Genomic DNA, 14370 nt, shown 5'->3' on the forward strand with positions numbered 1-14370 from the left:
CTACCGGAAAAACTAAAACAAAAGTCACATTTACTCATATTCATTCACAACGAAAACCTTCATTGAATATATTATACTATGTTATAAACCCAGTAAATAATCTTGGACAGTTCACTACGATTCCTTTGGCCAATGCGAAATTTACTTTCATCAAACGGGTATGTCTATTTTGAAAGTGCTTGAATAAATAAATACCAACAACTAAATATCAGTACAGATTAAGGAGTTAAACATACATCGTTTATTTCATTATGTACAGATAGCACATATACTCGATCGCAAGTATTATTTTTATGCCTGGTGAAATTTCAAGTACTTATAACACAACAAAACACAGTTATTGTTTGATTATCGGCCTTGAAAAATCAAATCGACATTTAAATATTTCAACAGAGAAATAAAAAAAACCTCGAGTTAAATTATTGTATTTTTATGAAACCGTGTCCTTAAAGATACGGTTGCTATCAAAATCAATAGTTTTTTTTTATCAAATAAGAACCATCATAAGTATCAAATGTGTTATTTAATTAAATTGTATGAAATGTGACTCCATAAAGCTGACTAATTTATTGCTGATTTTGTTCAGGTAGTCAATGTGCCCCATCGGTCACTTCTTTAATAAAAATACCGAATAAATTATTTCGTATAAAACCCAATTTTAACCCAAATGTTAACTTTGATTTTAGCCCCCACCTCTACCTTCCGCACGGCCGACATACTGTGTTCTAGAAGCAGGTCGCGTTCATAGAGACACGGAGAGGGATCAGTCCGAACCTAAAGTAAGTTTTATTTATACAGAAAAGTGAAATACTTTCCATTGCATTATCAGTTATTTTAAAAAGTTTAACACTTTATTTTCTTTTAAAGCATAAAAGTTGTTCCATAAAGAGGGCTTGTCAGTGCGCCGTCTGGACAGCTATTTTCCTCGGCATCTCGATTGGCGTTGCACTTTTCACTTTTAATCACACGAACGCCAATAATTTGGAGAAAAAGATAATAGAGGGTGGGAACATGTTTCTTCAATTAATGTAGAAAACGTTTTTTTTTTACAATGCATAGCATAACAACTTATGTGATAAAATGCCTACTGCGATCAAATTTACTTTATATTTATTTTATTTTGTTGGGAACAATTTTGATAGATTGTCAATTTTAAATAAATGATAATGTTTTTAATAATGTTATTTGACAAAAAGTCGTTTATTTGTTTCAATATTAATTGGAAAAACGAATTTTCTTCATTTTTTATCGGGGATGTTAATTCATTAGAAAAGAGGTGCCAACAAAGTCCACGTACCGTACGTAAATTGACCAACTGCGGGTATAGAAAGAACATAATGGTTTTGTGTTGACCATAAATGTGAGAGTATATCATTCAAGCAGTTTGATGATTCAAAACTTTATGCATTTCTCAATTACTTCTGGTGAGATTTAATTTCAAGTGATCTTTAATTTTAGAAACTTAAACTATCTTCCAAAGAGAAACATTTCGGATGCTGGCTAAGCAAATATGCAATAATATAATTATGTTTTTATTGAATCTTTAATCTGCACAATAATTTCTAAAAAAAAAAAATACCATTAAATATTACAATAAAAAAAGTGTTTGAATTCGATTGGTTATTTGAGGGCTTTTATGTATGTGTCTTTTCTAAAGGTAAAACATCGTCTTGTTGTCTCGATTTTTTCTTTAACGAAATATAAGAAAACGTTCTTTCTTTCGTAAATGGCCAATTTCTACATGTATAGTTTGATTTAAATACGCATTTTTTTTGTTGACAATAAACAATTCTTATTTTCAGGCAACAGTCAAATTAACAATACACTCGCCAGCTCGCTTAAGATGTTTAGTGATTCATTTAATGAAACAATAGTGTCCGTTCAAAACGATTCACACACATTATGGGATGAAACAAGTAATCTACGTAATGAAACTGAAACGTCAATAAGAGAACTGAGAAGAAAGTCGTTGGAATTATCTGAGGAGTTAAAGGTGTTTAATGATTCATTTGATGCAGCAATAATATCTGTAAAAAACGATTCACAGACAGTATGGAATGAAATAAGCAATCTAAGGAATGAGACTGAAACGTCAATGCAAGAATTGAAAACCATGCCGTTGGAAGTATTTGAAAAGCTTAAAACGTTTGAAGATATATTTAATGAAGCAACTGAGTCTGTAAAAAATGATTCACAAACACTACGTAATGAAATAAGTAATATAAGAAATGGAACTGAAACGTCAATACAAGAATTAAAAACAGTGTTGTCGGAATTATTTGAAGAGTTTAAGAGGAACATGACAGCTTATTACACGAACCAGACAGGTATCTATCATTTACATCATTAACATAGTTAAGATACATCGATCGATCGATTGAGAGAGAGAGAGAGAGAGAGAGAGAGAGAGAGAGAGAGAGAGTATCAGCGTTTAGCGTATAATTAACTTTTGCAAAGATTATTATGAAATAAAATTAAATTCATATGCAAAATGTGGTCTTTTAGGTAACCAAGATAGTGGCTCTTCGTCAGATCCAGGAGGACAGTGCTACAACAGTACAACTAAGGGCTGTGTTGATCAATGTGACAGTATGTGTGATGGGGACTACCAGTCATGTTCGACGTGTAATGGTTATGTTACATGCGCAAATCGTATATTATTTCAAAGAGACTGTTCAAGCGGTTCAAACTGGCATCTTGTTTGGGACGATAACACCAAAACATGTGAAAGTGTAAGCAATACTTGTCAATAGAAATATATATATATCATTGCAATCTTGCAAATTTAAAAGAGTGTTAAACATCAAAGAAACAGTCAATTCATTGACATAGGTCAAATTGGCTCGATAATAATGGCGGATTTTAAACCGGAGAAATGTGTTTTTTCAACATCTTCTACAATAGATTTGTAGTTTGACATATTATAAATACAGTTGTGGTATCTGTTGTGTTTTCCTTCAAGCACAGGAAATGAACCAAGCAAACTTTGTCCTCCAAACATTGTTATAAGTAACTCTGATCCGACAATCAAAATTAATGTCCTACCTAGTCGACGTACGTGTTATATGATTGGGTTCTTTGTTCTAGAAGTGAATTTTGTTTGTGTATGTATGAAAATTTAAGTATGTGAGAAAACTATCGATAAACTAAAACTTATTCTTATTCAGTTAATTTCATATAAAGATTTGTGGCAATTAAATAATGATTTTTATGATAGTTTGCAATTTGACAAATTATTATATTGGTGCATCAAAGAGGTAAAATAACATGTCATGATGTTTTTGCATGTGTTTGAACATTTAGTTCCACAACGCAAATGTCAATACAGTTCATTTAATTCAAACAACTGAGTAATTATACGATATTCAATAAATTTATATAATATTCACATGCATATATGTACATTTACCTTTAATTTTGTATTCATTTGATCTGGAATTATATTAGAACTACTGAAAGTTTAAATTACTAATCGTCGTTAGCATTTTTATGCCAAATATATGTGAAGGATATTTGTTCTTTGTTTGTGACTGTGATATAATATTTCTGGCACTAATGTGTGTAATCAGGAATACTTTTATTTGTCTATACTGTCTCATTGATCTGGTTTCTCGTCTACGATATGTGTCACGATGTATCGTCGTTCTATGGTTACTGCATACGTTCTTACTTACAATTATATACATTAGTGCTTTCAGATTCATTTTGAAACTCAAACATTAAACTTGTTATATATGTACATGTTTATGTTTCTTATTAGCTTAAATGAGATAAAAGTAAACAATTCCGATAACTTTGCCAATGTGCTTGAACAGTTAAATATATCGACTACTTCTGAAAAACTTCAAGCCCAATATCAAAGGATCAAAATAATCGAAATAAACATTCAAATGGATTCATCTTCGATAATATGTTAGATAAAAGTACTTGCACTTAAGGAGAGTCGTTTAAATCTCTTAATTTACATATGGAAAAGATTATTCTTTTCATCTTGGGTTACGTAACTTATTTTGCTTATTATTCAACCATTATTCTTACTTTGATTATAAAATGGCTCCCTCTTAAAGTTCATATATAGATGATAAATTTAACTCTGGTTGTAACGCGATTTTGAAAACCCCCCAAAAATCTATATCGTATAAAGAATGTTGCCTATGTCATTATTAGAATAAGTCAAAAATCGGATCAATCCGCATGACGTTACGGTTGAATTTCGTACAATTTAATGTCATTTTTAACGTCAGTTGATCGTTTTGGTACAATTAATAACAAAAATAAAATTACAAGCTATGAATTCAACATTTATTAGATTTATAGGATATAAAATGGTTTGGGACAGTTTTTTTTAATAAACCGCTCACTTCGTGGTTCATGAAAGTAGTAAATCAAAAAAGGTTTCTCCATAAGAAAGAAGTGAACCGGCCACGACTGTACACACAGAATGGCAAGACGATTCCTAAACTTTCTTTGCGGGGGTATCATAACGTAATTCATATGTTGTAATTATGGTACAAGATTAGTGAAAAATCCAGTCCTGATCTATCTAGCAAATGAAAATAACGTAAATATGATGAAAATTCAAATGTACGTTTAATACAAATTTCGATGCACTGCAAATGAAATGTTTAATATCTTTTTTTGTGTCGAGGTTCAAATTATTTTTATCTAAATGAATATTTATATTGTGTTTTTTCATTATCATAACAAATACACGTTTAAGATACACATTTTTGCATTACATCATTTAGCTTAAACTCCTTTTATTCTTGAACAATATCGATATTTCTTTAAAGGTCCGTCGACAACAAAATTTGATTGTGTCGACGAAATTCAATCTTCATATGTGTCAACATAAACAATTCTGAATGTGTTAATGTATCTAAACAATCATCGTCGGAAAAATGGTATCTGGTTGAATAACAAAAGGACTTGTCTATTCAGTATTCTTTGTAATTCTCTGAAGTAATTGTATAACCTTGGGATTTCCCATTTGAGTTTACCCGGAAGTTTTGAACATGCATTATTTTCAATGCATGATTTTAAGAGCTTGCATTCGACCTGTTTGTGCAATGCCATTAAACCTGTTTATTATTTAATGTTACGTAACTATTTAAATTCATTGGAAAGTTTGATATCATGAATGATTTTATAATTTTAAAGGAATATAGAAAAAATGTTGCACTGTAAAATCTAAAACTAACACAATATTTAAACAATAGGTTCGACTAAGTTTGTATTGAGGGGTTCACAAATATCAACAAAGAGGAGCCTAAATAGATGTTATTAAAGTTGACCTAGATATGTAAGAAAATTATAGATAATTATTGTTTGAATGTCATCCTAGTGATCAGTAATAACTTAACATTGCTGATCTCGGCCGTTTTTGATAGAGCATATTTTTTCCATCACCATTAATGGTTGTTAGGGAGCAGGAATTGCATCCAGTGAACATTGAACAATAATACAGTAAGCATTGTAATAGGACCCCTCAACAACTGCAGACCTGAAATCATGAGTGGCTGTAAAGTATGAATATTAATTAGTTTGTTCTATCAAGATACAGAGTAAGGTAAAAAAAAAATGAATCATCGAGGAAAAACGTCTTAGTAAGCAGATGTGTGTGCCATTGCCTATATGTATTTGTCAAAGAACTTTAAAAAGTTATGAGCAATTAAGTTTCCCTATTAGTGACAACAAAGTTACTGGGTTCTAATTGAGAAAAAAACATAACCCCATTAAATTCCAGTAATTTAGAGCTATTTTAAGTTATTTCTTTTTTTCATTCTTTTTTAGTCAATGAAGAAATATATAATGTAAATTAAAATGTCAGAATAATTCTCAAATCGAGCAGATACATCTGAGTTTGCTTTGTTTCCAGTTGATTGAAATTTACATCTGAATTTACATTTTGAACTGAAGTATGTCCACAAACAGGTGGTCGGAGGTACAGAAATACAAACAGACAGACGCACGGACGGACGGACGGACAGACATAACTACTGAGATTGATACACAATGAGTTTCTTTTAACCCATATGGGAACTATGTCAAATTTTTAAGGTCAACCTTAAGAAACGCCAAATGAAGTTATGGTACAATAAATAAACAGCTAAATATAACTCTAAAGATGTATTTAAATGTCTAGTCGAAAAAATCGACACACTTTAAGGAAACCCTGCAGCATGGTAAGACTTTTGTATTTTCTAAACTTTGAGATAATCACAATCCACTGCTTTTCAGGTTGTTGATTTTATGTAAGAAAAACATTGCTTTACTGTTAAATTCTGCATTATGTTGCATTCCGGGTAAGTGTTTATTAAATTTATCTTACCAAAATTTTTCAAATTAACTTCACTGAAGGATCGATTGTAAAATTTTAAAAAACTAATAAATTGTATGGAAATTTGTAATGGATAAATTAAAAAAAATCTAATGTTCGAATAAAATTGAAAAAAGAAGTGATGAATTTTTTGCATTTTATTGTGAGATCTTTCTCAGTTCTTTGATCTTCAATTTGTGAGAGTTGGTATGTAAGCTATATATTATGTAGGAGTATGTACTCCAACTTCTTTTCATGAATAACAAATGCTTCATATAAGGATTTCTTTGACTTTTATTAGGTGATCATGACGGTCAGAGAGATATCAATACCCTATAAAACCCCCAAAACTTAATGATATATTCACATATCAAATGTAATTGCCACCCCATAAAAGATTAAAAACTTGCAATGCTTATATCAACATCACAATGTATGAATGTGAAATTGTTAATGGTATATTATTATTACATTATTTTTATCATGCAAACACGGATTGTGCCCGAACAATGTAAGTCATAAGATACATCAAGTTATAACAACATGACTATAACGTTTTCTGATAAATATTCCATCGAAAATTTATTTAAATATAAATACAAAGTTTGACTTGTATTTTTATTGCGAACAAAATCACCAGTTAATGTAAATATTTAAGAAAATAAGAAATCATTCTTTGAGTATTATGAGGTGATAATTTTGGTCGGGGCGTGATTAAATCCAATAAAGCCCGAAGGGCTTTATGATAGATTTGATTACGCCCTGACCGAAGTTATCACCTCATGATATTCAAAGAATGATTCCTTACTACTTATTTTTATATAATTTTTAAATTTTTTGAATATAACTAGGCAAACCCGCTGGCGCCTCAATTTTGCGTCATTTGAAGTTTTGGGTCATATAGTACAAAAACAATACGTTGTGTTATCACAGACAAAGACACTAGAAAATGTAAATATAAAAACTTACGCTTCAAGCCACAAAACCTGTGATATGGAACCATCGTTCGTGTTTGACGTACCTGAATGTTCATTTCAATATGTCGAATATTCTGTCTTAAAAGTTTTCAAAGTGTATCGTTTTGATAAATTGCTTTTCATTGTCATCACCAACATTACAGTCGCACGAAATCCAAAAGTAGACCCCAGGCCAGACCCACTAGGCAGGCTTGAAACAACAATTATTTTTTCCGTCGTTTCTCTTGTTTTACGTAAATTGAGAAAATATTTTGGACTATGTTAAAGCATTGTCTGAAAGATGTTTTGTTTTATTTTTAAAATGCAAATCTCAGTCACTGTGGTGTAAGAAAGAACTTTGGAGATCTTCACACGTTTAGCCATTGATTCAATTTGACAGGTGCATAATAATATATCTTACCTCCTGCTAAATTGTAAGAAAATCATTGGCTAACGGCAGTCGCGTGGAGAATATTTATATTACATACATAGTCAATAGAAAATATTACCCCCTTCGAGCATTATGACGTCATTTAGGAGCATTATGACGTCAGGTTTTGTACTCAAATTGAAACTTGTAGTATCATTATAAAAGCTTGATTTCCATTGTTTTATTTACTTTTTATCATTAAAAAAGACAGTCGGTAAGATATAATCGTTACATGGTTTGAAGTTGACCTAATATGGTTAATACATGGTCAGTAAATTCCAGATGGAATTTTTTTGACCATGTATAAACTATATTAGGTCAACTACAAACCATGTAACAAATAATATTGTTATGGAGACCTATACACACTTTGTAAATGGTGCAGACGAACCAGAGTACTCACAAACTCAATTCAATATAAGGCCAACGTGTAATATTATCCTTAAGGTATTAACAATGGTGTTTGCTTTCATGTTGACAGAATTCACAAGGAACGATCACCAGTGTTTCTCAAAATTCTAATGAATGTGACAACGCTGGAAATTCTGACCGAGTGCAGAAATCGGTACTTTATAGCATAACATTTTTAAATATTCACTTTGGCATTTCAGAATATTTCCATGTTTTATTAAACGACGCTTTTGTTATATGCTTTTTATTGCAGTAGGGTTCTTGGTACGGTAATGTTTAGAAAATGCAAGGCATTGGCGTTCATATAAGGCTTAAAATTTTAAGCCACATTAATCTTTTGAATTTTCATACAAGAATTTATCTTGTTAACGTATTATTTAGAATAATTATTTACTTCAACCAAAAACAAATTGGAATCAATTATATGGGCAGTATATCAATTTAAGATTTAGAAATGAATTACAATATTTCTCAATAATTATAGCAATTCCTCTTTTAATATCTTAACTTCATTCGTGCATTTCTTAATGCCATTTTACATTGTAGCACAGCAGTACCTTTCTTCCACAAATGAGTATATTCAAGCTTTTACCTTGAAGTGTATTATATGTTATAAATAAATCTGATATGAGGCGTGAATGATTTTTTTATTTTTTAAATATCGAAAACTGTCGATATCATCAAATTATTTTATCAGTTTGCAAACTGAATGTTTTTTTATTTTCTGTTCGTAGGTTAAACCTTTAGCATCTTTATCTCAGATACAAAAAAATATTTTGGTAAGTAATCTGAATTTAAACAGGGTGCAAGTTCGTATATCATTACAGTTTCGTTGTTGTGTTTTTATGCATCAAGCGTAATAATATATAAGGACAAATATTTCAAATAATATGAAATTTTTTAAATGTTACAGTCTTTAAACACAACAACTGCTTGATAATAAAGAATCGAGTATGTTGATCATGATTCAAAGGTGATCAACTTTTTATACGCTATATTTGTTGTCAAGGTCAGCTGATTTAAAAAAATAAAGATGTTATGATATTTTTAATGTTGCAGTCGCATTCTGATATAGAAAAAAGGCGGTTACGGTATGATAATGCATGGGTAGGTTTCTTCTTAATATTTTATCCTTTTTACCTATATACATAATTCTTTAACTTATTTATGTTATTTTGATATAAAAAAAATTTGTGAACATGACATTTATACTTTTAATAGCTGCTTTACAAACATGTTATGCTAAAAAGGAGGGCATGTTTTCAAAATATTTGAGAATCATCATTACAATAATTTATGTGATTTTCTTTTCTCTTATCACAATATATTATATGTCCATTCTAATACGGATATTCTATTAGAGATGAATGGTTTGACAATCATTCTGATGTTTTTTGCAATCAATTCAGTTTTTATAGATTTCGTACTCGTAGGTTCATTATGTAAATTAATATACGCTATAGATACACTTTATCCTGTAAAATATTGCGATGTTCAGTGGCCTTAAGGCTTGATAGAAATTTAAACCATGAAAAAAAGTTTCCTTTGATTATATTCGATAGATTGACTTAATGTAAAAATAAAATCATTCAAGCATATCAAAGATGTATGATATTAGTAAAAAGTTATTAAAATATAGCTGGCCAAATATTGCTACTTTTTGTAGATCGGATATTAATCAAAATTGATAATGCAACGTGATCAACATCTAGAAAAACGGAAAAATAAAACAGCATATTCAATGTAGATCAATGTGAGTTTATGTTATATTCGTATCGTAATAAATACTTATATTTTCCTTTTTGTAGAATATTTTAGAAAAAGGAGACTCTAGGTTATCCAATCATTACGGACCTTCCGTAACCACAAAGCAATTGGTAAAATTTGTATATTACACTAATTATAGTAATTAGTACTGATAATTGATGATGTATCTTGCGGTTAATTTGCTGATAACTCCGAAAAATTGTTCCTTGTAGAATACTTCATACGTTTTTGTAGGGAGCGTGCAAGAAACATCACGAGAAGTCAAGGTAAAGTCCTTTTCATTCATGATATGCTGAATTACACGTAACGATATTTCTTTTACTCTGCATATTAGAAATATAGACATGCATCTTCGTTTTTGAGTTTAGGGAGTGGACAAACACAGACTTGCCCTAAGTAATTTCTATAAAAAACACAAAATTCCCCAATCTTCAAAATTTTAATCCATAAGGAGAGGGTATGAAGCGTGGAAAGTGATAACCGAATGCACAAATATCTAAAGAAAGTTTTTCTTCTATAAACTTGAAACTCCTAGCCGTTGGAGAGAGAAGGTGTGGGACCTATAACTTTTATTATAGTGGTTTATAAGTATCGATTTTTTTCTCGGCATATTAGAAATATAGACTCGTAGCACTTTTTATAAAGTATGGGGTGGGGGCGCCAAGGGCTGACCTACCAAAAATTCTAACACGCATTTATACTTCTATAAGTACCAAATCTGAAGCCTTAAAACATTTAATTTTCTTTACGTTGATGTAATATAATGTCTGTTTTTAAAACTATGCTCCCCTCCGATGCAACGTGCCTCAAAAAGGGGGCGAGTTTCTTAAACTTGTTTGATTTTGAATCATTTAGTTTAAATTAATTGAGACAAAATTTCTCCAATAAAAACTTTGAATTTAAGTTTTTCAACCTCTTTTTCTGGGGTGTTTTTATCAGACATATGTATGTGTTAGTGACACAAGTAGGTCTACATTGGACAATTAATTTACAAACTGTTTATTTCAATTAATTAACATTCTAAATTAAATATACTGTACCTGATTTGATTTATCCTTAACTATAACTTCAATTCTAGATTTACATTTGTAAACTTTTCTTAATTAATATTATAACTTATTGTTTTATATGTAACTTAAATTTTCGTTCTGTAACTTCAAACTTTTCTCAGATGTGGTTTTAAATAAGCGTGACTTTTCTTAGTTTATGAAGGAATTTTTATTAAAGTATAAACTAGTACATAAAATGATCGATAGCCATCAAGGGAAAATGATACATAATGTGTAAAATTAAAAAAAAAATTAAAAGGTACATCCATAAAATGTACATTATTATCGTAAACAAAATGAATAAAAATACCGACAACTTTCACTTTTGAAATAAGTATTTACATTGATTACAGTTACCCCCCACACCTTCCTCGGGTCTGACAGATGACACTAGCCAATATTCTTTGGACACAAAGGATTATAAGCCCAGATCAAAAGTAAGTTTTCTATCGTTTATAGAAAAGTTTTCAAAAGCTTCTTTTTGGAATGTCAACGGTAAAAAAGAAAGGAAAAATATATTTCTTTCCTTTCTAAAATAGAAACCTTGTTCTTTGAAGAAGATATGTAAGTACCTTCTCTGGATACTCATGATTCTCGGTATCTCGGCTGTCGTAGCGATATCCACTGTTAATTACCAAAATAGCCAGCCTAACCAGATTACCAATAGTATGGAAGCACAGATAGATGGTAAAAACATATTTACTTTAATTATCCTACAATGTCTCGATTTCCATCTTTAATATATATTCATACACCATGAAACATGTAAAGAAGAGTTATGTTGACGTTTTAGTTGCAGGTTTAAAATTGTGCGTAAAACTGAAATTTATTTTTGCTGATTTATTTAACATCGATGAACATCAAACTCTTTTTGATAAAATAGATAAAAATATAACACAATTCAAGGCAGCATTAAGATATTTTTGTAACTGACCCACAATATAATTTAATGGAATATTTTTTTTTCGTATTTTTTATTTTCATTTTTTATCAAAGCTGAATACGATTCATAAATAGGCACCAACACACGGGTATAAAAATTCCTTCAGTTTCTTTATATCGAATTGCACACCTTGAAATTATGACCGGTGGCTTACGTTCATATATTTCGCTTTTTTAAGTGCATTTTCTGTTTGTTTGCAAAAAATTGACTTACATATTGATGTTTCTTTTCTCCTAGCTTAAAAAACTGCTTAAAATAAAGAATTGAATCATTAATGTGTAACATGACCATGTAAACAGTACTTTTACACAATTGAGACTTGTACAGTGAAAGACTTCAAACTGTTAAAAAGACAGTGGTTCTTATCAGAAGTTTGTAGTGACAGCGGCGGGGAAAGAGGAACAACCCGGTGAACTCCTACAAGGACTTGTGTTCAGCTTTTAGAAATAAATTAACACCAACCTAAACTTTCATGCAACAATTAATATTCATATATATAACTCAGAACATTCATATCTAAGAGCAACCCCCTCCTCAATTGTATTTGAAAAATCCCCCAAATTTTAAATGCTAGCCTACATTATACCGTTTTTTAGTGTATTACCATATTAAAGGGGCATGGTCACTATTTTGATAAAAATGTTTTTTTTCCGGTTTTGATATTTTTTCAATGCTTCTGTAAGGCATTTTTAATCCTCAACCAAAATCTGAACGTGGTTGTCGAGTTATACGTTGGATACAATGATCACAATTCTTTGATATGTAAACACGGCTCGTTCCATGTTTTTGTTTAAATTTGTTCAATAAACCGTTCCTTGCAATTGTCACATTCATCTGAGGTCTAAGCCTAGAAAATTCAAAATGTAAAGAAATAACACAACTTAGGCTTTTTTGCATAACAAAGAATTGTGAGCTCTGCATCCAACAATAACTTAACAACTGACATTCAAATTTTGATTGACTATTAGAAATACGTTACTGAAACATTGGACACATTAAAACAGAAAAAATAAATCATGACCACCCCTCTTGAAACGATCATATCGTATTTTGAAAATATACGACCAATTAATTTTGAATTAAGGTGGCTCACTACACCGTGAATTTCTTTCTCAAATCAGCAGAAAATTATTTGATTATGATAGATATCATAATGGATAAAAAATATTTAAGTCTAATAGCCAAAAAATGTTTAATTTAATCCAGTTTACATGAACAAAAGCTCCATTCAGAATCGAACTTATGATCTGCGGTTCATGATCAGAAGCCAAATACTTTATTCACTGAGCTACGACGATATAAACAGTGTAACAAAACATTTAAATCGCTCTCTTTTGACGAAGTGTCTTAAAAATATAAGTGTAGGTGTTGTTAGGTACCTTAATTTTAGTTTTAGTTTAATTTAAACGGTGAATAAAGACTGACATAGTGACTTTTACCCCCGATTTTAATCTGAAAATAATGGTTAATAAAAAATTTAGGAAAACATGGTTACTCAAATTTGAACTTTTTCTTCAGTATATACATGTATATATAATTATTTTTTTTTCAGGTAACAATGAAATTAACAAAACCCTCGGTATTGTATTAGACAAGTTAAGTTCAATCAAACAGTCGATAGAGTCCATGAAGTCACTTGAGGAAGAAACCACCAAACCACCAAACAGGGCCCCAGGTATGTTCATATGAGAGAGAGAGAGAGAGAGAGAGAGAGAGAGAGAGAGAGAGAGAGAGAGAGAGAGAGAGAGAGAGAGAGAGAGAGAGAGGTGTGTTTGTGGACTGTTTGTTTTATTCTTAGCGTTCATTTTACTCAGTTGTAATAATTAATATTAACTTCTTTAGCTTACACAAGTAGTAAATCTTTATCGGATTCAGGACAGTGCCGGAACGCTACAAATGGTAAATGTGTAAAGGACTGTCATTTCATGTGTAGTGGGGACTATCAGTCCTGTGAGACATGTAAAGGTTACGTCACTTGTGATCATGGATATTTAAGAAATAGAAGCTGTATTAATCCCAGAAACAATAAAACTCTTTTTTGGGATGACAAACTCAAAGAATGTGGATTTGAAAGCAGTACGTGTGACTATAAGTGAAAAATACTAAATTTTATTAAGATGTTCAGTGGTCGATGATTATTGTGTATTTTAAACAATAGATATGTTGTAATATCCTCATGTATTAAAAAGTTTCAACCTGTAGATATCATATAATTATATAATTTTATTTTTTTTTTGCAACTGAAGATTTTTCTATCATATCATAAATTATTGATATTTTAAACTAAAAGAAGCTTCCTGTCCTAGTTGAGACGGTAGTTTCTTGTTGGTCGAACATTCTTTCTACTGCTGTATATTCATTAATACACAATTTTTTTTCATAAGTCAACTTTAAATAATAGGAGATGTTAAAGTGACCAGATAATAATACAATGTGAACAGTGTAAATGTATTTAATCATACAAATGAGTTGTTCTCAATGTTTCTGTTCGTAAA

The 14370-nt window shown here is 30.4% G+C and overlaps 2 protein-coding genes across 11 annotated transcripts in view; both read left to right on the forward strand.

Moving 5' to 3' along the window:
• Nucleotides 1–3787, forward strand: part of LOC105323036 (uncharacterized) — a 37631-nt gene extending 33844 nt beyond the window's left edge. For 2 of the 4 annotated variants that reach the window (XM_066085611.1, XM_066085612.1), the window contains 4 exons: nt 687–779; nt 868–1003; nt 1803–2327; nt 2506–3787. In XM_066085611.1, the coding sequence (XP_065941683.1) occupies nt 687–779; nt 868–1003; nt 1803–2327; nt 2506–2753 (1002 nt within the window). In that variant the 3' untranslated portion in view covers nt 2754–3787. Of the gene's footprint in view, nt 1–686; nt 780–867; nt 1004–1269; nt 1425–1802; nt 2328–2505 lie in introns of those variants that run through there. The other 2 variants (XR_010714238.1, XM_066085613.1) reach the window with 2 other exon arrangements.
• Nucleotides 3788–6122: 2335 nt separating this feature from the next.
• LOC117682212 (uncharacterized) lies at nt 6123–14370 on the forward strand. 7 transcript variants are annotated; one of them, XM_066085616.1, is made up of 10 exons: nt 6123–6185; nt 8187–8270; nt 8851–8895; nt 9176–9223; nt 9925–9993; nt 10096–10149; nt 11286–11369; nt 11472–11619; nt 13428–13550; nt 13718–14370. In XM_066085616.1, the coding sequence occupies exons 1-10, from the start codon at nt 6138–6140 to the stop codon at nt 13969–13971; spliced, it is 957 nt and encodes a 318-aa protein (XP_065941688.1). In that variant the 5' UTR covers nt 6123–6137; the 3' UTR covers nt 13972–14370. The 7 variants fall into 7 exon arrangements, with proteins under 7 accessions (XP_065941688.1, XP_065941690.1, XP_065941689.1 ...); XM_066085618.1 differs by having other exon boundaries at nt 13751–14370; XM_066085617.1 differs by having other exon boundaries at nt 11490–11619.

The sequence above is a fragment of the Magallana gigas genome, chromosome 5 (genome assembly GCF_963853765.1).
Source record: "Magallana gigas chromosome 5, xbMagGiga1.1, whole genome shotgun sequence".
NCBI lineage: Eukaryota > Metazoa > Mollusca > Bivalvia > Ostreida > Ostreidae > Magallana > Magallana gigas.

Excerpts from the sequence above, each read along its gene's own strand:
- LOC117682212 (XM_066085616.1), top strand. The coding sequence starts at position 6,138 with ATGTCTAGTCGAAAAAATCGACACACTTTAAGGAAACCCTGCAGCATG. Across the intron at positions 10,150-11,285 it reads AAACATCACGAGAAGTCAAG|TTACCCCCCACACCTTCCTC; the intron begins GTAAAGTCCTTT and ends CATTGATTACAG. Across the intron at positions 13,551-13,717 it reads ACCACCAAACAGGGCCCCAG|CTTACACAAGTAGTAAATCT; the intron begins GTATGTTCATAT and ends TAACTTCTTTAG.